Source organism: Periplaneta americana, chromosome 2, assembly GCF_040183065.1.
Source record: "Periplaneta americana isolate PAMFEO1 chromosome 2, P.americana_PAMFEO1_priV1, whole genome shotgun sequence".
NCBI classification, from domain to species: Eukaryota; Metazoa; Arthropoda; class Insecta; order Blattodea; family Blattidae; genus Periplaneta; species Periplaneta americana.
Genome location: NC_091118.1, coordinates 99,873,849 through 99,898,975, shown reverse-complemented (window position 1 = coordinate 99,898,975; position 25,127 = coordinate 99,873,849). Strand labels below are relative to the sequence as shown.

The following is a 25,127-nucleotide window of genomic DNA, read 5'->3' as shown; positions in this document are numbered from 1 at the left end:
TATAATATACTTTTGAAAATATGCAAGTTTAACATGAATAATAAACAATGTTACATTTACTGCAGTGAATGAAACTTATTTTATGTTAATTTAATCTCTTCCTTCATCAACAACTCATGAAAGTACTGATGGATAAGATGATTTCGCCTGACATTATTTTCTGCTACATTTGGGTGGTTGTTAGCTGCTTGAGGGAAGTTATGCACAGCGTTAATGGCATCCAACTGGTCATCAGTAACGGGAGGTATATTTAATTCTCATTGCAAGCTATGTTGTGTAAAATAGCTATTGCCACAATTACACTTTGAATTCTGTGCAATTTTAGTCTGATTCCAGTAGCTAAAACAGGAAATCTTCTTTTCTACACCCCATACCTCCTCTCTACTGGACTTCTAGTCCTTATGATGGCCTCCTGAAAAAGTTGTTCCTCTGGCGTGTGTGTAATTGTCAGTGGTATAATGAGATAATTTTGTACAGCATATCCACTATCTCCAACTAGAATGGCTGCACCAAATTCTCCATCTTCAAATCGCCTCTTAATTCTTAAAGAATTAAAAATATGTGAGTCATCAGATGAGCCTGGCCTCTAGCCACAATGTCTCGAATCAACAAGGAAGAATCAGACAGTTTACACATTAATTGAAAAAAATTCCTTGCGATTTCTGCATCTCCTCCACCTGGTGATTGTATTTTCACATGTGTTCAGTCAATTGCACTTATATAGTTAGGAAAACGCGAAATCGTATAAAATCCATGCTTAACCCTTGCTGTTCCTTTAGGTGTTGTTGGCATGTTGATATAAAGCTGTGACAAATGTCCTATAGCTACAGAAACTTTTGCAAGGACTGAGAGAACAGAGACTGGAATTAGAATACAGAGAGTGGACTGAGAGGACAGAGAATGATCTGAGAGAACAGAGAGTGAACTGAAAGTACAGAGAGTGAACTGAGAGTACAGAGAGTGGATTGAGAGGACAGAGAGGAGCCTGGGAGAATAGATAGAGCACTGAGGGATAGGGAGTAAGCTAAGAGAACAGAGACTGAACTGAGTGACAAGAAGGTGGAGAGCGAGGATGGTGAGTAGACTGAGAGACCAGAGACTGGACGGAGGAGACAGAGAGTAGACTGAGAGGAAAGGAAATGGACTGAGAGGACAGAAAGTGGACAGAGATTACAAAGAGTGAATTGAGAGTACAGAGAGTAGACTGAGGGGCAGAGAATGGAATGAAGGGACAGAGTGGACTGAGACGACAGGGAGAGGACTCAGACAACAGTATGTAGCCTGAGAAGATAGGGAATGAGCTAAGAGAACAGAGAGTGAACTGAGAGAAAAAAGAGTGGACACAGAGAATGTTGCGTATATTGAGAGAACAGAGAGTGGACTGAGAGGACAGAGAAGGGGCAGAGATTACAGAGAGTGAATTGAGAGTACATTGTGTGGATTGAAAGAACGGAAAGTGATACAAAGGAAACTGAGAGGATGGAGTGGCCTGAGGAGAAAAAGAGTGAACTGAGAGGAGAGAGAGAGAGGACTGAGGTAGTAGAACAGGGAAGGGAAACAGAGTGGACCGATATCAAAGAGAGATTACTGGAATTACAGTGAGTGTGCACAGAGAGGACTGAGAGGAAAGAATTCTGACTTGCAGTTTCCTCAGTTTACTCTCAGTCTTCTCTCTATCCTCTCAGTTCACTCTCTGTACACTCAATACACTCTCAGTTTTTCACCCCACTCTGTCCTCTCAGTCTACTCTCTGTCACCTGAGTCCATATTCTGTACTCTCTGCCCTCTTAGACTACTCTCTGTCCTCTCGATCCACACTCTGTCTCCTCTCTGTTCTCTCAGTCCACTCTCTGTAACCTCAGTCTACTCTCTGTCCCTTCCCTGTTCTGTCAGATCACTCTCTGTTCTCTCAGTCCACTCTCTGTCTTCACCTTCGAGCATTAAAGTATTTTATTTTCGAAGGTCTTCACTCTGTCCTCTGAGTCCACACTCTGTGCTCTCTGTCCACTCTCTCTTCTCTCAGTTCACACTCTGGTCCCTCTCTATTCTTTTAGTTCCCTCGCTATCCCCAAAGTGCTCCATCTATTCTCTCAGTCTACTCTGTCCTCTCAGTCCACTGCCTGTCCTTTCATTCCACTCTCTGTAGGCCTACTCTGAGTCCACTCTCTGTACACTCAGTTCACTCAGTCATTTTTGTGCTTTCTCTGCCCTTTGCCTTCCCTTTGTCCACTTTGTCTCGTCTCAAAGTTCAGTTCATGACGGAAAGAGAAGACTGAGAATAAAACAATGACTGAGAAGACAGTGATGATTGAAATTTAGTGGAAGGGGTTCAATATGTAAGGTTTTTTTTAGATTTAGATTTTCCAGTAAATCCTTCATACCCACATTAATGAATTTTAATTTTAAGGGGCTCGAACTAAGGAGATAACACGCTCACTAGGTTCAAACTACAGTCCGATATTTAACGGACTACAATAAGCAATTATACATTTTCAGGGCTCGAACTCAGGACCCGTCATTGGGTTAAAACTACAGACTGTAATGTGGTGGAAGATTTGCATTGTGTATACAAGTTTTTGGTTTTTCCTGAAATTTTTTATTCCTTTAATAAAAAATTATAAATTTTCGAGGCTCGAACTCCGAGAATAATACCGTCATTGGGTTCAAACTACAGGGTGTAATGTGGCGGAAGATGTGCATTGTGTATACAAGTTTTAAATTTTTCCTGCAATTATTATGTCTCTAATGAAGAATTATAAGTTTACGGGGCTCAAACCCAGGAAATAATGCCATCACTGGGTCCAAACTACAGACTGTAATTTGGCGGAAGTCGAGCAGTGTGTGTATACAAGTATTTAGATTTTTCCTGGAAATTTTTATGCCTCGAATAAACAATTATAGCCTACACTTTCGGTATTCGAACTCAGGAAATATTGCCGTCACTTTGTCCAAAAAAGAGACTAATTTGGCGGAAGATGTGCATTGTCTATACAAGTTTTTAGATTTTTCCTGCAATTTTTTATGTCTCTAATAAAGAATTATAAATTTTCGGAGCTCAAACCCAAGATATAATGCCGTCACTGAATCCAAACTACAGACTGTAATTTCGCGGAAGTGGAGTATTGCGTGTACATGTTTTTGGACTTTTCTGTAATTTTTTATACCTATAATGATGAATTATATATTTTCGGGGCTCGAATTCGGCCTTAATTGGTTCCTATGGTGGCGGTTCCATAGATGAACAGTTCCTACTACAAATACAATCTTTGTAATAAGACAGCAGTATTTTACACTCTTTGTGCGTCTTGTACTCTCTGCTCGACCTGCATTAGGTTTTTATCGAGAGGAAGATCGGCATAAGTAACAATTTTCGTTACAGTGGAGGCAGATGAGTTAAGCTTGTAGCGCAAAAAGCGCTAGAAATATGTTGGCACTTCTTCAGATGTTACAGCATAGCGGGACAAATACTGCAGTTGAGCCGAATCCTCTTCTGAGGATAAAGGGCCACGAAGTTTACCAACTCTTTCTCACGGACTTCAAAATTCACTATTCTCACCTTTTATCCAGTCTTTAAGGCAATCACTCTATATTTCCTTATTAAAGAAATAGTTTTCATAATACATTTTTTAACTTCTGTTTTGTTATATTGTTAGTGTGTTACTTGCATGTTTTCATTATGCAAGTGTCTCGAAATCCCCGCTTATGGGTTACATCATGTGAGTCCTGCATGAAAATGGAGTCGAAAATGTTAGTGACAAAATTTTACTTGAATTTTTAATTGCACAATTGGGCAGCACTACACAACTTACAACATCTTAATGCACTACTATAATGTAATGTTTACTGTGTTTATTATTGTAACTAACAAGCAATAAAATGAGAAGAAATGGATAAACAATAATTAATTACGAAGTTATAAAGGAACACAGTGCTTAGGAAAATATTTGGGGCTAAGCGGGATGAAGTTACAGGAGAATGGAGAAAGTTACACAACACAGAACTGCACGCATTGTATTCTTCACCTGACATAATTAGGAACATTAAATCCAGACGTTTGAGATGGGCAGGGCATGTAGCACGTATGGGCAAATCCAGAAATGCATATAGAGTGTTAGTTGGGAGACCAGAGGGAAAAAGACCTTAGGGAGGCCGAGACATAGATGGGAGGATAATAGCAATGAACCTTCGGGTTCCTTAAAAGCCATTTGTAAGTAAGTAAGTTATAAAGGAATACAGTGCCACACAGAATAAATTCGTGCATACAGATAGCTTGAGTTATGATCACAGAAATAACATTTATTCCCAAAACATAGTGTTACCACATTGTGCAATTATAAATTCTTCAGACGAAATTTTGTCACCAACATTTTCGTTTCCGTTTTCATCAAGGATTTACATTATACAGTCCATGTGCGCGAATTTTGTGCTTCCTGTGTAATTTATATAATTATTATGTCTTTCCAGGACATTGGAGCAGGCAAGGGAAAGTATTATGCAGTGAATATTCCCTTACGTGATGGAATGGATGATGAAAGCTATGAGTCCATCTTTGTTCCTATCATATCGAAAGTGATGGAAACATTCCAGCCAAGTGCTGTTGTGCTGCAGTGTGGTGCAGACTCCCTCACAGGAGATAGACTTGGTTGCTTCAATTTGACTGTGCGAGGTGAGTTGTTAAAATTCTTGATCGACATAAGGGCATTTGGAGACAAACAGTAGTGTTTGAAATGGTTTGTAGTCCAAGAACGAAAGTGAGAAAAAATCCCTCGATGGAACTTCTACTATACTATAAATAAATTAGTTTTGTTATGAGTATATTTGTGAAATCAATTTACTGTTAAAAGCTGAACACAAATTATATGCAATGATTTTATAAAAAAAGGTTTCAAAGACAATAGTAATAGTAAGTAATGCTTAAGCTTTGGTTAACTCCATATGCTTCCTGGTGTTCCTATATAATTCACTGATTGGTTTCTTGTGGTTCAGCATTTCATAAGATGCTCCTTCTCCATCTCTCTTTTTTCTGGATGTTGTGTTGGAGGTAGGTAAATTTCTTATGATTCAGATGGATGTTCATGAAATTGTATTCTGTTAGAAGTCTGAATTAATATTGCTACTGAAGAAATGGTATGTCAAAACTTACTTTATCGATATTGAAAAGGTCTGTTTCCTACAATATGACAGAATGAAAGTTTCGTGATGTCAGAATGTACTTCATAGAACAAAAAAGTTAATGTGGCTCATATAATGTTAGAATTGTGTTCATTGTATCACTAGGTGTGTTTCTGCAGCAGTATCCAACATTTGCAACCATCATGACCATAAGTAAATCGACTTTACTATTAGTGCAGCGATAACTCAGACTCTTCACTACTTGCTGATTAAGAGTCACGCATTCTAGCAGCATATCAAATCATCACCAAATCATTTCCTGATGGTCAGAAAGATTTGCAGATCAAGCTCAAACCAATCTCAAATCACATGTATGCACATTAAGATGGTTGTGCTGTACTTTTATCCACTGGACTGACCCATGCATACTTACTGCATTAATCATAAAGTAGTGTCAGTATCAAAAATGCTGTATGGAAGTGAGACATGGGTAATGACGGAAATAGATAAGCAAAGATTCCAAGCAAATGAAATGAACTTGAGAGCAATATCGAGACATAACAAAATAGAGCACAAAAGAAATGAAGATACACGTAACGAATTGCAATTATTTAGTCTAAGTAACAATATAAAGAAATGTAAAAGTAAGTGGATATCCCACGTCCAGAGGATGGATCTTGACAGATTACTGTGTAAAATAGAAACATATTTACCTAGAGGGAGAAGAAACGTCAGACATCCGAGAAAATGTTGAACAAACTAAGATATTGATCATGTTTAGATAAAAGGGCTTATCCCACAAAAGAAAAATTTTTCAGAAACGGATATAATTAAATTTTAACACATTATTAGTTGCTTTATATTGTGGCACCAGTCTGGATTGTTCTGGTTGCCTCAGGAGTGTGCATGTGCATCTAGCAAGAAGGAAGGCGCGGGGAAACGGAAACTCGATCTTCGGTAGGAGCTGTATTGCAGTATAGAGTGAGGGGAGAAGGCTACAGTGACAGTGCGGTGCGGAGAGAGCAAGGGAAACATCTAGAAGCGGAATTCTCTCGAAGGTTCTGAAAGCCATGTGAATCGAAGATTCTGGAAAAGTTATGGTGTAATAAATAACACTGTGAGTGCTGACAGAAGGGTCAATCAGTCAGTCTTCAAGTCTTGTCTTGGACAGCAGCGAGCAAGGGGAACCTGAATTCGACATGCAGTGAGTCCATAACTGTGACAGTGTCCACCAGGTGAGTGTGATGCAGTTCAGAAGACCTGAGTTTGACGTGCAGTGAGCTAAGTGAGCTAGAAGAATTAGCCAAGGCAAGCGAACTGAGAACTGACAGTTTTGTTCTGCACATAGTGCATTGTGAACATTAATTGAAATTAGGAGTACATTGTTGTTCTTCTCAATAATACACATCGCGTATTGCCGTTGTCGCTGTGTGGAGTGCAATAACAACTATTGTGTTGCTATGTTGAGTGGAATACCCATTGTTGTAGAGTGAATTATTAAAAATAAAAGTTGTTGGCGGGTGCATGGTGGTGAAAGCAGAATAAAAGTTACAATATGAAGGAATGTAAACATAATTGTCGAAAAACATATCTTCACATTTTGTATTACACTAATTACAGCAGAAAAAAGTTACCTTAAAAAAAGGGTAAAGCCCTTTTACTTAAACACCATCGATATGTAAATTGCTACAGGCAATAAACTGCTTAAGGCATGAAGGATGATGATGATGATGATGATATACTAGATCAGTAGTGAATTATTTACAGTACTTGAATATTCTTGCAGGGATGGTTCGAAATTAATTTCAAACCGATCAGTCATACTTGTCCATTGTCAATATGAGGTCATGTATTGTCTTTGGCGAAGGACCTGCATTGTGCTAACTTGAGCTTTATTGTGTGCCAATAGAATGTCAGTTTGAAAAAAATCAAACATTAACTTGTAGTAAACTCCGTTAAATGTACGAAATTACTTGATCAATGTGAAATATGATGATGATGACGATGATGATGATGATGATGATGATGATGATGATGATGATGATGATGATGATGATAATACAGTATGCGCCAAAACAAGCAATACTGTAAGCTCATATGTCGTCCAAGTTTTCCTAGCAACCAAATATTTATTTATTTTATATGATAGTTTAACAAATTGTATATTCAGTGTTGAGGGTGTTGCAATTATGGTTCTCACAACAGAGGAGAAGGTCTTTATTGTCGAGCATTATTTCTGGTCATACTGAGTGGGGCGTCAGAATGGGCCGAACTTGCACCATATTAAAGAGCAGTACCAAGAGCGATTCAACAATGCGGCACTAAATAACACAGCATTGTTAGCTGTCATCCAGAAGTTCCATCGTATGCAATCAGTCTTAAGTCAGCTTGCATGTTATAATGACTTATCTTGATTTTTAGAGTATGTTTGTAATTTCAGTACTCAGTAAGACCGGAAATAATGCTCAACAATAAACATCTTCTCATCTGTTGTGAGAACCATAGTTGCAGAAATCAACGCAACACTGAATTCAAAATTTGTCAAACTATTATACATACAATAAATAAATACTTCATTGCTAGGGAAACGTGGACAGCAGATAAACAATAATTTCAGTACTGTTTATTTTGGTGTATACTGTACATTAAAACATTTAATTTTTTTTCAGTTCTAAGTTTTGTACAGGCATTAAAAGAAGTTTTAGAATACAACAACTCTCCAGAGGCTTATTCTACAAAGGTATGGTGTTGTACATTAGAAGTAAATTCTTTAGTAAGTAGTAAAAATACTAGAGTTCCTGTTCCACAAAAGATTTTGCTACAGTAGTACTTTACCACTCCATACTTACAAATTACTGATGAATTTTTATGATTGTGTTCCACAAAAGTACTAATATTTGTAACTTACTAGTGAATTGTCAAGTATTCTCTACAGTTAAAGGAAACTAATACATACATGTACTAATGGGATTTAAATTATTTATTTCGTAATATTAAGATATATTTTGATAAATGTGTTATAGAATATCTTTTCTTGCTTTCATTTTCTTCAAAGGAAACAATTTCAACTCCTTTGACACCATTTCAATCTTTTTGCAGTTATTTCGTAACAATTAAGTTTGGGGATGAAGATCGTTATTAGTGGCATCTGTTGGTTAATGTGGGAAATTAATCAAGGAGCATTATGTGGGGATCACGGCAGAACATGATATTAAGGACGTAAATTTTTCATTATTAAAATAAAAACCAGTGTCATTGCAGGGTTACGAAATTCATAGAATCTACGAATCTTTGCTGTACTGTATAACCGACCTTAAAATACATTACAATTAAAGAGACAAACATAACCTAATTCGATGAATGAAATACGAAGATAACCAGCTGCTTCATGTTATAACATAGTATGTTTATTAATGTGACGTCACTAGTAGTGATTCATTGGTAATGTAAAACAGAAAGATACAACTCCATACTTTACAACAAGTTTCATCAGTAATTTGTAATGTACAACATCATACCTTTGTGGAATAGGTTCCAGATTTCTTTGAAGCCTTGGTAAAATTTGTTTCCTTTGTTGAAATAAACTCAGTATGTTCTTGTACACTAAAATTGAAGAATTTTAGATTTCATAATGTGAAATAATTTGCTTACTTACTACTTTGTATAGGTCATGGAAAGTGCGTGGAGTTTGTAAAGAAGTATGGCCTTCCATTCTTGATGGTCGGAGGTGGAGGTTACACAATTAGAAATGTATCCCGCTGCTGGACATACGAGACGTCTGTTGCACTTGGGACAGAAATAGCAAATGAGCTGCCATACAATGATTACTTCGAGTACTTTGGTCCAGATTTTAAACTGCACATTAGTCCTTCAAATATGGCAAACCAGAATACACCAGAGTACCTGGAAAAGATCAAGTAAGTACAAAAGTGTGGTTCAGTGCAAGATCATACTTTAGAAGTTGTTCAGTAAGGGCAGAAAATGAGTGCTCTCTTATAATGAAAATTGGCAAAGCCCACTTTGATTTTAAGGTAGTCCACTGTACGAAATAGGAGTGACAAGTCTACATTTCCCGATCTTATTTTCTCTCCTTTTAGGCCTACTAGTATTTAATATAATGTTCTCTGCTTTTGTTCGGTTGCTATTTACTTTAGTTATCACGTTTTATTATTTCTATGGATACATTCTCTTGTACTTCAATATTTACATTATTTTATTTTTGTTTACTCTCTCTTCTCTTACTGTATATTTTACTGTAACTGTTTCATTTATATATTCCTCAACGGATTTTTCTTATATTTCTAAATGATTTCAAAGTGTTCTGGAGTAGTTTTGGTATTTGAGACACTAAGTTTGTAGGTCCGTCAGCATTGCAGTACCGTAAAATGGGGTGAATAGGGACGAATTTCGACTATTTTTTATTTCTTTATGTTGAAGATTAACTATAATAAATAAGAGCGTTCATGTTTTCATTCATAACGAGTGAACAAATAAACACTACCCTTCAAATTACCGCCCAATAAGTCTACTGCCATTACTATCAAAAATATTTGAAAAACTACTTATACGTCATCTCTTAAAACAACTCCAAGGGACTATTCCTTCAACACAGTTTGGATTTAAAGCAAAACACTCTTGTCCACAACAACTTCATCGGATCACAGATACTATTTTAGATACATATGAGGAAAAGGCGGTGTGCTTGGGTCTCTTCCTAGACACAGAAAAGGCATTTGATAAAGTATGGCATGAAGGCTTGCTCTCAAAGCTTAAAAATCATGTATCAGATACCTATTATTTAATAATCAAGTCATACCTTTCACAACATACATTCTCCGTTAAATACGAATCTGCTCAGTCAAAATCAAATATTGTTCAATCTGGAGTACCTCAGGGTAGTATTTTGGGACCACTACTTTATATTCTATATATACATCGGATTTTCCAACTCAAGATCACTTAACAATAGCCCATTTTGCTGATGATGTTGCCATTCTTAGTAAAGATATTTGTGAATCTGTAGCAGAACAACTGAACTTTTTTTGTGAAAAAATTTCCACATGGTGTAAGCAATGGCGAGTAATTACGAATCCTCAAAAATCAAATTTAGTCAGATTTACTTATAAGAGAAACACTGTAAATTATCCAGTAACATTATGTGGTTCAATAGTACCAATGGCTCAATCTGTCAGATATCTTGGATTAATCTTGGATAGCAAACTTACTTGGCATAACTACATATCATCTATTGTTAAAAGAATTAGACACAGAATCTACCTGCTAAAACACATTATTCAAGACAAATCTCCATTGCCTCTACACTACAAGAGACTTATCTATATTTCAATTGCGCGACCTGTGTGGCAATATGGATGTTCAATTTGGGGATCTGCTTCTGCATCACAAATAAGAAGAATACAGGTCATGCAAAATCGCTATTTGAGGCTAATGTCTGGTGCACCTTGGTATATTAGCAACAAGAACCTGCACGATGATCTCTGTATTCCTGAGGTGATGGAGGTCTTAAGACACAGCTACATCAGACTGTACAACTCCTTCCTAAACCACATGAATCCGCTACTTGAAGTAATTGTCACTAATCCACCGCAAGATCCAGCCCACAGAAGATTAAAAAGTAAACGGCATACAGTTGCGCTCAAACCTCCTGACGTTTCGCGAAAGCCAGTAACATGCGAGCACGATGTTGTCACAACTACTCTCTCCGTCTCTGTCACTCAGCGGCAGTAGTTTTAAAACTGTGGAGCGCGACCCTTTACCTGAGGTTGGTTTGATAGGAAGATGCAGAAGACTTAATAATAATAATAATAATAATAATAATAATAATAATAATAATAATAATATTTATTATTATTATCTTCAGATTGCATCGAATGAAATTAAAAGTCACAAAATATAGAAAAATTGGTTGAGTCAGATGTAACTCGCTGAATTTGTATCAGTTTTGTAAGTTTTACTTTTATTAGGGTTAATAAAGTTGTCGAATAACACAAAGGCGCAGCTTGATGAAATAAATTGAACGATAGGATTAATTTGAAATAGTAGGCCCTACTTTTCCGTAGCCTACAAATGAATTGATTGAATTGACATGGCCCTAAATAGCATTATGTCCATGCTGTCAGAGCACATTCTTACAAAAATAGCTGTTATTATATGCTTGTGTTCTGTTTAAGGAAAATGATGAATTAATAAAACGTACCTTTTGTGCTGCAAATTTCTACTCCAGTGGCAGAGCTAATGGTGAGCCAACATCGTCATCTGTGTCACTGTCTTCTTGTAAATTAATGACCACTGGTTCTAAAATGCTTTCCCGGCCTAACTCTTCAGCGAAATCTTCCTCTTGTAATTTAACCGTGTGTTTCACGCATTTTCAAGTTCCTTATTTACTAGTTCTTCCACATTCGACATTTTGAAAGTTTTGTTGTTTCTAGCGACCTCCCTTTTCACCTGGGCCCAAATTAGTTCTATTGCACTATACTGGCAATGATAACGTGGGAGTCTTATCACTTCATGCCCCATTTCATTGGCCAGCTGATCAAGTTCATACATTTTTTCACTGCTTTTGAAAGGCAACACTTTTTCCAAAAGTTCTGACTTAGTGTCTGAGGGAGAAAAACTAACACCTTTACTTTTCAGCCATTCACTGATTTCATCTTTTTTAGAGGAGGTATTTGGTGTTCTATTAATGCTAACGTAATGGTATGGAGCATTGTCCATTATAATTATACTCCCTTCCTCTAGATGATTTAGAAATTTGTTTAAGAACCAATTGCGAAATGATTGTGCCGTCATTTCTTCGTGATAATCACTGGTTTTCTTTGATCTGAATACCCATTTACTACGTGGAACGAAAGCTGTTTCAGCTGATCCTACATGGCAAACAATAAGTCTACCTCCCTTTCCTAAAGGCACTTTAAGACCTCTATTTCTGTTTGAGTCTTGCCAAACATATTTCAGAGAATGATTTTTGTTGACCCACGTTTCATCAAGGTAAAATGTGGGTCGAGTGTTACCTGATGATCTGATCATGTGCATTTTGCGCAAAAACGTCAGTCTTGCGGCAACAATATCATTCCATTCCATTAGATACTTTTGCCCATCATTGGTTTTCCTGTAGCGGAATCCCAACCGATTCAATAATCATTTAGTGGAAGAAACTGAACCTGAGTAATTATTTTTTTTCTAAGCAGTACGGTTAATTTGTCAGCTGTCGGAAATTTTCCGTTATCGTAAAAGTAAAAAATTGTACGTCGTACAACGTCTTTTTGGAAGTCATCTAGATTTGTAACTCTTTTAGGAACATTCATATGCTTTCTAGGAGACTGGAACAATTTATCGGCACCCTGTGTTTGCACTCTTTTAGCATCTCTGCATACACGGGACACTGTAGACATACTTAAAGAACACGCCTTGGCAGTCAGTGTTTGACATTTTGAAAAGTTAAGATATTTACGCATTTCTTCAGAAGAGTATTTCCTAAAGAAATTATAAACACTAAAACACCATTTTCCGAATTTTACTGCCATATTCACTCGATCCACCATTCCCACTTGTACTGGGCTCACTAAGAGACATAATTGTTTTGAGAATGCCAAATTGCCAACACACGAAAAAAGATATTACATTACACTTTCATATACCGTACTTTAAACAGAGCCAGCTGCACACAACATCAGAAATCGAACTGATATTTCAATTTAGTAGTCTCTCTTCTCGCCTCTCACAAACAGATAACTCTGTTTATATTCTGAAGGGACCCTTTGTTTGAAGCTGTAAGTTTATGGTTCTCAAAATTCTTACATATGATAAACATTCCTTATCGCATTGCAGCTGTATAAACATCGTCCAGTACTTCTTTGCTGTAAGTCAGCACAAAGCAATGAGATAGAGGCAACTGTGACGAAAAAATCTTACGAAATTACGATGATCAGAAACAACTCTCTGATTCATTAGAAATCCCATCATCCACATTAAGGACCATAATAAAAAATCTCTGCAGCTGCGACATCGGAAGGATGTAAGCGCAAGAGAGTGAATTGTGATAAACATGAGAACTTGGAAACACGCACACAACAAATAACTATAAATTACTTTTTTCGATAGAATTGAGTATAGTACATATTGTAAATGTCTTTGACGTACAATACAGTAATTACATAATGGAGTAATACTGTATTACTTTTCATGAATCATGTATTTCCATAAAGAAAAATGCTAATAGATACTGTATATAAGTGAAAATTAGTATTCCCGTCTAATATGCGGTCCCGATTAAAATGAGGTTTACACGCAGTCCCTTGAACAGCGTCTTATCGGGGTTTTATCGTATTAACCCATAAAATTGGAACCACTGGGGGTAGAAACGTGATTTTTGTTTCTGTGTGTTCAGAAAACATTAAGCATTCATCATATATACATGCAGGATCCCAACAACATACCAATTTTTCCAGCGCACTTGTTATTTGATTTTGAGATTTCTAAGCGGCGACTATGCGGCAGGTCTGCATAGCCCATATGTTGCAACGCAGCACTGCCGCTAGTTTTCTTTTCTCTGTTTGCTATTCCCAACTATAATGTATTTATTTATGTACAATAAAGTTTACTTCAATTTAAAAAAAAAAATAAACACTCTTATTATATTTACTCTTTGACACAAAGAAATAAGAAAATATTCGTCCATGTTCACCCCATTTTACGGTACTTACTGTCTCTTTCTCTATCAAAAGAGTTGCTATTTGATTGTAAATTTAATGGATTTGGGCAGTTTAATGGAACATTGTATGAGTATTAAAATTGTAGTCTGTAAAGACACATTACTGAAGTTCTTAGAACAGTACCTAGTACTACTTTGATTGAGTAAATGAAATATAAATGCATAATGACTATAAATTGTAATAGGATACTCTCCCTTCATTTATTTATATAAACAATTAGGTTCAAGTGTACATTAATACGTATCCTGAAACCTTCCAAGGGTTCAGTTTCCAGAACATTTCGTGAATTCATGATAAACAGAGCAATTGTAGGACAAATTTTCTTCGTGTACTTTGGTATCCCTGTCTTATTTCATTTCACCATTACTCTGTTCTTGCTATATGAGTAATCTTATTTTGAATAGCATCTGGTTTTAATGTCAAAGAATTGCTCACGAGGATTTATAAAGGATATTTACAAGATTGTTTAGTTGTTGTCTTATTGTCTGCTTTGTGTGAACATAAATATATTAAAATTCATGTATTTTAATACCAGTTTTTTTTTTATGTTCCACTACAAAATGTAATTAACATTCGAAACGTTTATCAAGTAGTATCAGTATGAATTCAAGATAGACTTACTTTAAGGGAAAGTTGATGAGACTTGTGTTGTTACAGAACAAGACTATTCGAGAACCTTCGTATGCTCCCACATGCACCAGGTGTACAGGTTCAAGGTAAGTATATTAATATGAATATCATGTCACATCCAATACTGTTAACTTCTAGTCACTTCAGTCAGAATATGCATGAATGAATCTTTGTGTGTGTAGCCTACTTAGTAAAACATAATTCTATTTCATTTCAGTTTTTGTACTCACTTTTCTATTAGGGATAGAGATTTTCTATGTTATTATATTATCATCTTACATGTAGAAGAGCGTTAAGGCCCATTCACAGTGAAAATTAAATATAAACACAGAAGTTTGCAGTCTGGTTATCAAATGGGATCATTCACAATGATTCACATAAGCACCCACATTAACATTACCATTAGATGTTAATCTGAAAGTTTGCCAACTACAAACTTTCATGTTTATGCTTATGTGATTTGGAAACTTCGCACAATCGGAGAGCGTATTTTGATTGTCTAATGGGCTTAGCCTACAAGCTATATTTCGATCTATAGGCTGTGATGATAGCTAGACACATGCAATATGGAATTCTTTGACGAGGAATTGATTATTTATTATCAAGAAAATCCATGTCTATATGACAAGAAACATAACTATAATACATGAGAGGAGAACATATATAAAAGAAATCGCACAGGAAACTAATAATTCTGAAGGTAGATATCAGTTATATAATATTATTGCTAACATTTATAGCCTAAAATATTGGTGTTTCATATAGTTCTACTACCTAGTATGTGGATTCATTATTAAATAGAATTAATAAAAAAAGGGGAACGAGAAATCTTGCTATTGTTGCGTGGTTAAACTAACCAACTAACTAACAAAATAGTTTTTAAGGGACCCGGAGGTTCATTACCGACCATCTGATCCTATCCTGGGCAAAGTTAATCCAGTCCTCAGCATCACAAAAATCATCAACTCTCATTTCCTGTAGAGGTTATAAAAGTCTTCCTCTTGAATTCTTCTCTGATTCAATGTATGGACCCCATCATCGTTTACATCTACATTTCATTGATTTTAAGTATCACAATCCATATAATGAAGCCCTTATGGTTAGTAGAAACATAAATTGAACAGCTTCATCAGTCATCATTGTGCAGTTCTCCATGTTTATGTGTAATAGGTATGCTTGTTTTGTTCTTTCAGTATCCTTGATTCCCACACACGTTTATGTCTTTATGTTAAAGTTAAAACTGCATTGTGAATGATATATCTGGCTTCTTATGTTTGTGGCGTATGTTTATGTCTCATTTTCATTGTGAATGGGCCTTTATAGGTCGAAATTTCGTAAAGCCTTTAGGTCTAAATGGCATACACATTTTGTCTTAAGTATCAGCCCTCATCACATATATAACAGATTGATCAGCCTAATGGACTTTAAAGGTAACAACTTTTTTCAGTTTCACTATGCTGCCATCTAGCAACTGCAAAAGGAGACACGTTATAACTCTTATGGAATTGCATGGAGCAACTGTACTTCCATCTAGTGGCCATTACCAAAAAATACCTTTACAGCGGTAGAAGCTCTGGTGGTGGTTCTCATTGTATGTTGCCATTTCATAACATGGAAATGGTCTATCTGATATATGTGATCAGGGATATCAGGTATAAGGAGAGAGTTAAAATAGACACAAGTAAAATAGTTACTTGTAAAAGTGAAGAATGTTAATTTTCAATGTCTTTAGTAGTACTTGTTCTGACATCCCAACATAACTATCAAGCTCTTTCTACTTCGTTCATTACATCCAACATCCATTTAAAGTGGCAAATTTCCTTTCTTATATGATTGATTAAAAGTCCTGAATCAAAAACTTTACAGAAGTATGAAACTCTGCCCATAAAAGTTTATAAATAAATTTAAAGCATATAATTATAGAACCTTTATTCTCTGACGTAATAACTTATGAGTTGAAATACCCAATAAAAAATCATTAAGACTTACAGTGAGCAGGATAAAGATCTATAGATTGTAAAACCTAGCACAAGAAAGTGTTTGATAAAATGTTATTTGCAACTAATCATTGTAATGAAAGAATTTCATTCAGATGAGTGTGTATAACTTGCAGCAATTCCTGAAGATGCAGTTAATGATTCAGACGATGATGAAGATAAAGCAAACCCTGATGAACGGTTAACACAGGCAGCTTTGGACAAGCGGATAGCACCTGATAATGAATATAGTGACTCAGAAGATGAGGGAGAACAGGGTCGCCGAGATCAGAGGTGAGACACCAAAATGTGTACATGCAATCCTAGATCATATATACCCAGATTGCTCTGCGTTATAGGCTTTGACAGTAACAACTTTTGTCAGGTTTACTATGCTGCCATCTAGTTGTTACATAAGGAGTCACATTTTAACTCCCATTTGAATTGCATTAGAGACTGTACTGTCATCTCGTGTTTGTTTACAGCGGATGGGTGGCGATCCTGGCGGTTGTTCTATTCAAAGTGCAACCGATTTTAACATAGGAATGAGCAATCTATATGTGATCTGGGATGCAACCCATCAAGCATGTGACATAGTATTTATAATATGTGGGTGGCACTAGTTCGTAAATTATGAGCTATTCATCTTCATGCACTTATATTTATAAATGTCTGTGTTGTTAGAAAAATATATTCACTCAAAATGATTGAAAGTGCATATACCTACTGTAAAGATAGTACTAGTGAAATGTCGCTATTATTTATTCAAAAACAAATGTAACATTAAATTACTCACTTGCTGTTGCAGTTGAGTTTTTCCTTCAGATGAACTTCCTCGTTTCATTCTCATGGTTGGTTGTAGTTTGCACTGCAGTTCTCAGCAAGTAGATTATGATTATTATGAAATAAGTTTATGCCACTTATCTGTAAGAATAAGCTCATACAACAAAAACGATCTTTTCACCTTTGCAGTTAATTATAATGGACATTTGCAGCCGTATTTTGAAATTTAATTTCTGTGAAATTTTGAAACTACTAACATGTTTCATCATTAGTGATGAAATCAAATGAATGAACTTGAAAACAGTTTAAAATTGTTAAAAGACGACACAGTTTCAAAATGAAAAATCTTGTTTACATTCAGTCACTGTGAAGTCTTGTGATGGATATTACTTAGAAAAGTGGCTCGTATAGTTGTAATGAAATGATAACTATTAACTTGTATTTGTTTACAATGATTACAGCTTTGTAGCCTGGATTTTATTGTAAACAAGTGTGTGTGTGTGCGTGCGTGCGTGGTTTTAATGAGGTTACCATGTTGATTTGGCATGTCAAAAGTAAGTAAGTAAATAAATAAATAAAATCGGTACAAATTTATTTAAATATGCGTAGGCTAAGTAGATAACTTATCAGAACATGCATTTTGGCTACATCAGTTTCTTTCTACAGAGTGGCATTCTTACCGAGCCATGATGTTGCTTTTTGACAGGTTGCACATTGTGCTTTCTAGTCCTCTTGTTTGTTTCAACCTAGAAGGACACATCACATTTGTTTTCTTTATCAGTTGTTTTACTAAACTGGCAACACAATTCTCTTGGCACTTAACATTGTTAATCTTAGTCATCTGAACTGTATTGAGAAATACGTATTTTTAACCATAGTTAGAAACACATTTCATGTATACTACAGAAGAAGTCGTATGAAATGTATTTACAGAAGTTTTAGCGAAATTTCCCAGAGGCTGCACAACCATCGAAACTGTATTATTAAATTATTTAGAAAGTGGCGAGAAACAGGTCCTACCCTTGATAAGATAAAACATTATTTGAAATGTGCTCTAACAGAACAAACTCTTGAAGATATGCATGTTAGAATAAAGTTCAACCATAGAAAAAGTACTGGTTTCTACCACAAGAATTGGACATACTGTAAGATTCTGTAGTAATGGGTTTGAAATTTAAGTTTTATTCCTTTAAGGTTTTAAGTGGTGGATTTTGGTACCCAATACCAAGTATTCTGAATGTTTACAGAGCTGCTTAGATGAAATCAAGCTTCGTCATTTAAAAAAAACAAAAGCATTGGATCAAAGATTTCATCCAACGAGAAAATCATGTGAATGCTACTAGATCACTTGGATTCAAAAAATTTCAAATCCTACACCACAAGACAATACTGTATGTTAAATTCTTGTGTTATGTGACAGGGACTTTTTCTTGGGTTCAACTCCATCCTCACATGCATATTCTCAAATGTTTGTTCTATTAGAGCATGCTTCAGACAATGCTTCTTCTTATTGGGAAAGGACCTGTTTTTTGCGATTTATTAAATAATTTACCTCATTCCAATGCTAAGATAAAAAAAACATGAAGCTCTACCTCTATACCATTACTTTTTTTTTTACCTCTTTTCTCTCCTTCTATAATTATATTACCTCTGTGTAGTGGTAGTTACTGATAATGAAAAACGTGATGTGTATATTGCAGTGAGCAAACATTGTTAACAAAAGTTAATGAAGGAAAAATTGTTTGTGCAGGTCATTCAAGGGTAGGAAACGGCCCAGACTGGACAAACTAGATACAAAACAAGAGAAGCAAGATGGAGATGAGAAAGTTAAGCTGGAGGACGTTTCCAAGCTGGACAGCAAAGGTAATGGAAGCTGTGAACAGCTTGATGCATGAAGATGAGTTGCATTGTAGGCAATAAAGCTTTTAATTTAACTACAGACGAGGGTGCTATCAAAGTGGTTTGAAGATGACTGTACTTGATTTTAGGAGAAAGTGAGAAAGACGACAAGAGTGGCGTCACAGAAGATATCAAGAAAGATTCCGGACTGAATCCATGATAATGGGATTGTTGGAGACTAGATTTTGTAACTGTACAAAGTGGTACACATTTTTATTATTCACACCATTTTTTAAATCAGTCCCTCCAAACATAGTACACACTCAGACACTTGTGACATCTGCCCTTGTTAAGTGTTTGGTGTGACAGGGAAAATTGTGTTGTTTATGATTTGGTAGAGCATCTTAAGCTGGAAACTGAATAATAAAGATTTGTAAGGTGTGTTAATATATTTTAAATACAACTTTATTCAGCATACTGATAATGTATTATGAAAATAAAGGAGAACATAAACAGATTTGCAGAAGAACCAAACCGGATATAAATGATGACTTTCTGTTCACTTCATTAACTTATTTTGAATTGTAATGTTTGTCACTTCATTAACTTATTTTGAATTGTAATGTTTGTCAGTCAATGTTTTGAATGTCCTTTATTTTTATATGAATTTTACATTATTATAACGACATGTAAAGTAATTAATAATTCGTGTTGTTTACTCTATGTTCATTAAAATTATAACAGTGCTACATTGCTTTTGAGGACTGTTGAAGATAATTTATAAATAGAGACTCAGAGTGGTACAAAACAATCTGCCAAGTCATAAATTTCGGTGATTTTTCCTGTCTCTCGAGGAAAACTACCAACATTTTGTCAGAGATGCACTCCATGAGATGGTGTGTGCATATGGTTTATGCACACCTGAATTACTGGATGAGAATTCCAAAATGAAAATGCATGGGTGTAATATATTTAACTAAGACTCAAAGATGTTCCATGCAGCAAGATTTAACTAGACGAAAGTTGGCCAGTACTGTCATCATAACAAAAGTCATTTTCCAAATCCTTGACATGTAAAAATCTTCAGTGTCAAGTTTTAACAGTAGTCTTCTTTCTACCTTATTCACCTGTGGGCCTAAGTAAACATTGTGAAAATCAACTACCTGTTACATAAAGACAGTTAAAAATAAAGCAGCACTGTGAGAAGAAATACAGAGGATTAAGGTCCATTTACATCTCGAGACTTAGTCTGTCACATCTTCTCCCTTCTTTATATTATTTGCAATGTGAAACTTAATAGCAATAATAATAATTCTTCCTGCAGTGCAAGTAAGGACCAGTGAGTTAACTAAAATAACTTTAATTTATTATTGGTGCATTGTTTAAAGTATTTTTACTTTTATCTTTGATCGTTATTTTTATTATATACCATTCTTACATCATGCCTCTACATTACGTTCCAGATGTCACTTTGTAAAACAGTAGTCATTGTGGTGCAATTGTATCTAATGAGGTTTAAGTAGATAAGGAAGATATTCCTTTTACTTTATTTGAAGTGAACGTCTAAAATAATAAAGTAATGTAGGAATATCGAATATGAAATATTCTCATATTAATAAGAGAGGTTCCTCAAATGGCATATGCTGTTGTAACATGAACCTATAGAATTTTATGAAGAGACTAAAGTCAACATTAGCATCGGAAAATTCTTCATATATTGAATGTTTACCACTTCACATGTACCAGGAAATGTGTTTCCAAGCATGTAAAATAAAAATAGAAATAGCCAAATAAAACCTCCAGTTATAAAGGCTGGTTATTTTTTTTCGCCTCATTAATGCCATCAGGTAATAAAAAGACATGATTAACTGTGTCTTTAATTCCTACGAGGGTGCTTCAAAAAGTAAGGTAACAAGAAATCTCATGGATAAAACTTTATTTCACAAGCAGATATACTGATAAACAGTGGTAGGGTACTGATATGCATTGCTTCTCAACATAATCACCATACTTGTTCAAACACTTGTTCCAATGGTAGACCAAAGATTTGATGCCGGCATAGAAAAAATCTGCATCAAATTCCTCAAGCCACATTATGATAACTTGCTGAATGGCCATATCGGTGCTTCTTCTTTGGCCCGAAGAGATGGAAATCACTGGGTACCAGGTCAGGGCTGTAGGAAGAATGGTCCAGTACCTCTCATTGGAAGTGTAATAACAATTCACATGTGCTGTTGGCCATGTGTGGTCTGGCATCATGCAGTAACACGATGCCTGTTGAGAGAAGTCCAGGTTGTTTTCTGCGAATTGCCTTCTGCAAATGCTCCAGTGTGTAACAATAACTGGCAGCATTCACTGTCGCTTCCCATTGAGAAAATAACCAGAAGCTCGCCCTTATGATCCCAAAAGACTGTCACCATAACTTTTTTCACAGATGGAGCAGTTCGACATTTCTTATGAGGTGGAGACAATGCACATTTCCATAATATGGGTGTTAGCTTTGTCTCCTGATCACATGATATACCCACATTTCATCCCCTGTAATGATACGGTGCAGAAATGGCACTCCTTTCTCATGAAACTGCATGAGAGAGAATCTCATCCGAGTGGCTTTGTGATCTGTGAGTTGCCTTGGCACCCGCACGTCTTTTGGTATCCCAGCTGTTGATGAACGATAGTGTGCATATTGCCCACTGAGATGTTGAGTTCCTCAGCAGTGTCACCAAGTCGAATGCGACGATCGTCTTGAATCAGATCTTCAGTCAGCACACATTGTCATCTGTGATGGATGTGCTTGGCTGGCTGCATTGTCAGTCATCTTGCAATCTGTCCTGCTATTATTGAACTCAGTGTACCAAACCCACACCTGTTTCCATGACATGACATTCACACTACATCTTAACAAGTTGACGATGAATTTCTTCTGGTGAGGTGCCCTTCAGATGCAGAAACCTGATCATACTACACACTTCCATATTTGACCATATTTCCTTACGTGCAGCCATCTTACAACTCATAATTACGAGAGTCTGACATCGACACATAAGCCATCTAATGGGTGCGTGATAAAGCTGTAGTCTGCTACTGCGGCCCTGATGGAAAATAGGAACAAGAGGAGAATATGTCACCCATGAGAGCTCTTGTTACCTTACTTTTTTAATCACCTTCGTATCAATATTTTATCTGGAGAGAAATGGCTAATGTTCTAATGCTGCATAGATGCTAGAGGTTTGTGTTTCACTTGTTACTAGGATAACAAAATGCGACTATCAGTTTTAATACTTAATTTTATAAAAATCAATTTTGTTTCAATAAAGTTTGGATTGTACTTTTTCTCTTGCTGATAAAACATTTTGAAGGTTGTTCTACTTTTGTCTCTGTGTATAACCACGTTTAAAATATATATTATCTGTTTTATCAGCAATGGAAGAACCTCCAAAGCTCTCTAGATTAAGCCATCATTGCTTCCTTCCTATTTATAAAGATGTAGTTGTTTTATTGTCACTATATTGCTATTGTAACATTGTACTTTGCAAACTATGGTAATTATTTCTAATTGTTTAAGTCACAAATATTAGCTCAAAGAAAAAATAAAACGTATAGAAATGAGATCAGCGCCATTTTAGCAAGTGTCATTTGGGGAATACAGTAGAATCTCGTTAGTACGATTTTTTAGGAACAAAAAAAATTTGAATGTCATATACAGGAAAACGCATTATTGAAAAACATTTTTTTTCTCATTTGTGTTAAAAACCTCATTGGAGCTGTACTTTTCTATAATGGATGGAAGTGTCGTATTTTTCCACAATTCGACAGTGTCAGTATTCACACTTGCAGCCTTGCCTCGGAAACATTTGTATGTTAGACTGTGACAGTTCTTGAACCTTTCAGTTCAACCGTTTGAAACTTTGAAGTCCGAAAGTCCCATTTGTAGTGCTAAATGCGCTGTTTAGCACGAACCACTGCGCCATCGATTGGTGTATTCGAAGCATGGATTTGTTTGAACCATTTTAGTAACACATTTTCCAACTCTGGAAACTGATCTTCACGTACATGTTTTTGTTTGCCGCTTTTTCCTTCTAAATATGCTGCTTCAATTAATTATTTATTTATTTGCTGATAATTGTATTCCAGAGGAATGAGTTTTTGTGCAATGTCAATGCTCTTGGTGTGTGGATTGCAGTCCACTTCTTGAACTATGCTTCATTTTTCTTCATTCGTAATCTGCCTTACTTTCTTCTTATCCATGGGCTACAAACTCGTGGCTTACGTACAAACTTCCACCAACAGTGAAACAGGTTACTGACAATACTATTGGACTTCATCCTCCTTCGTCTTCTTCCATCGGAAATGAAGAAGCAGTGTGCTGCATGCCTGCATTGGCATAGGCAGTGGATGTGAGGGTGTGAGAAAGAGAGATTGTTCATCAATATGACCGCCAAGTTTGAACACAGTAAGCAGGAGACATCAAACCGTTAATTTTAATGTATGTTTAATGGAATTGGGGCTGGGATTTCCAAAAATAGACGTACTAAACAGGAAAACGTGGTAACGAGATTCCACTGTACATTGTAAGCATTTATATCATGCAAATAGATTACTGTTCCTGACTCAGACCCTTGAAAGTACTGTATGTTATACTGGAGCTCTGGTCATAAATGTTCCAAAAACTGAGACAAAGTACTATGTGAATGAGAAAGAAGTTTTTACATTGTAGTGGCATAATCCATTGAGGTTTGATGTAACAAGTGGTTTGATTTTTTTATTACAAAGTAATATTACCTCGAATGCCCATCAAAAGATGAGAAAAAAAAAAGTGTTTTTTTTAAGACAAGTGTAAAGTGGAATTAAGTACTGTAATATGATAATCTGAAAAAAGAAAAACATCTTGCATAAATTTACAAATCAGAGTTTATTATAAGTTGCACATTACATTTCATTGTCCGTATTTCCTTTTTAGGGATTAGAGTTTGATCTTAGTTCTGCCTTTTGAAAGCTCGAAATTTACAACTTCAGAGTACTATTAGTTTCCTGTCGACTAATTTATGTATAAAATGTATATGAATAATTTGTCATTACTGTACGGCCCACTAGTAGTCAGGTTTAAGGCAAAAAGGTGCATATTTTGCTAAGTTTGTGATGTTTACTACTATAATCATATGTCATTAGTGAAGTGGATTGGGCCACTTATTATTCTTATTTATTTCTTACTATGTTAAATGTATAGCATGTAAGTTATTCTACATAGCCTGCAACCAAGGGCCCAATCTGACATCACTTAAATCTGATTCCGTGTTTGGTAAGGTACATACTTTTGGAACTGTTTGAATTTAACAATTGTAACAAACTTTGAATCTTATAAATCTGTCATAATTCTCTTTGATATTTCTGCTTTGTCACTGTAAATGTTTTGTAGTTTTGTGCAAATTTAGCATTTTGTTCTTCTACAGGGTGTGTGTTTGTGAGAGTGGATAGTATCATTGACATCTGATTTAGCAGGCCTTATAACGAGTGTTACAAAATAATTGGAAATTTCAAAATTACCTTTATCTATCTCTCTACTATTATGATTGGCACAAGCTGGCCTGTTACTCTGATCTCAGTATACCCTCCTCATACAATGGAATAGTATATTGGTTACGATAATAACCAAGCATATTTCATTGCTAAGTATGTATTATTGTTACATAAAATGGTTGAAAAATATTCTTTTATGTTCTTTTTATAAGATATTACAGAAATGGACCAAATTCCTACTTTAAAAATGATAGTAGTATTTTTTTCATGTACAGTAGAACTCTGTTATAACGACATTCAAGGGACCTGAAAAATTGTGTCGTTATAAACGAGTGACGTAATAACCAAGGATATAGTATTATTCTTAAACACAAAATTGTTTGCTAGAGTAGATGTTAGTGTTCTTACACATTTACTTTTTTAGATTACAGAGAATATTTGAAAGTATGGTACTATATAGTTTAACAGAATTATAGGCTTACATTACAAATCACATACAGTAACATGCTGTATGGACTCACCAGACAATGTCAGTTGG

General features: G+C 35.6%; 1 protein-coding gene across 1 annotated transcript in view; it reads left to right on the top strand.

Moving 5' to 3' along the window:
* Positions 1–24,837, top strand: part of HDAC1 (histone deacetylase 1) — a 58,094-nt gene extending 33,257 nt beyond the window's left edge. The window contains exons 5-10 of the mRNA XM_069818188.1: positions 4,465–4,666; positions 8,780–9,029; positions 14,502–14,560; positions 16,588–16,744; positions 18,984–19,096; positions 19,222–24,837. Of these exons, the coding sequence (XP_069674289.1) occupies positions 4,465–4,666; positions 8,780–9,029; positions 14,502–14,560; positions 16,588–16,744; positions 18,984–19,096; positions 19,222–19,292 (852 nt within the window). The 3' untranslated portion in view covers positions 19,293–24,837. The remainder of the gene's footprint in view (positions 1–4,464; positions 4,667–8,779; positions 9,030–14,501; positions 14,561–16,587; positions 16,745–18,983; positions 19,097–19,221) is intronic.
* Positions 24,838–25,127: the final 290 nt, after the last annotated feature.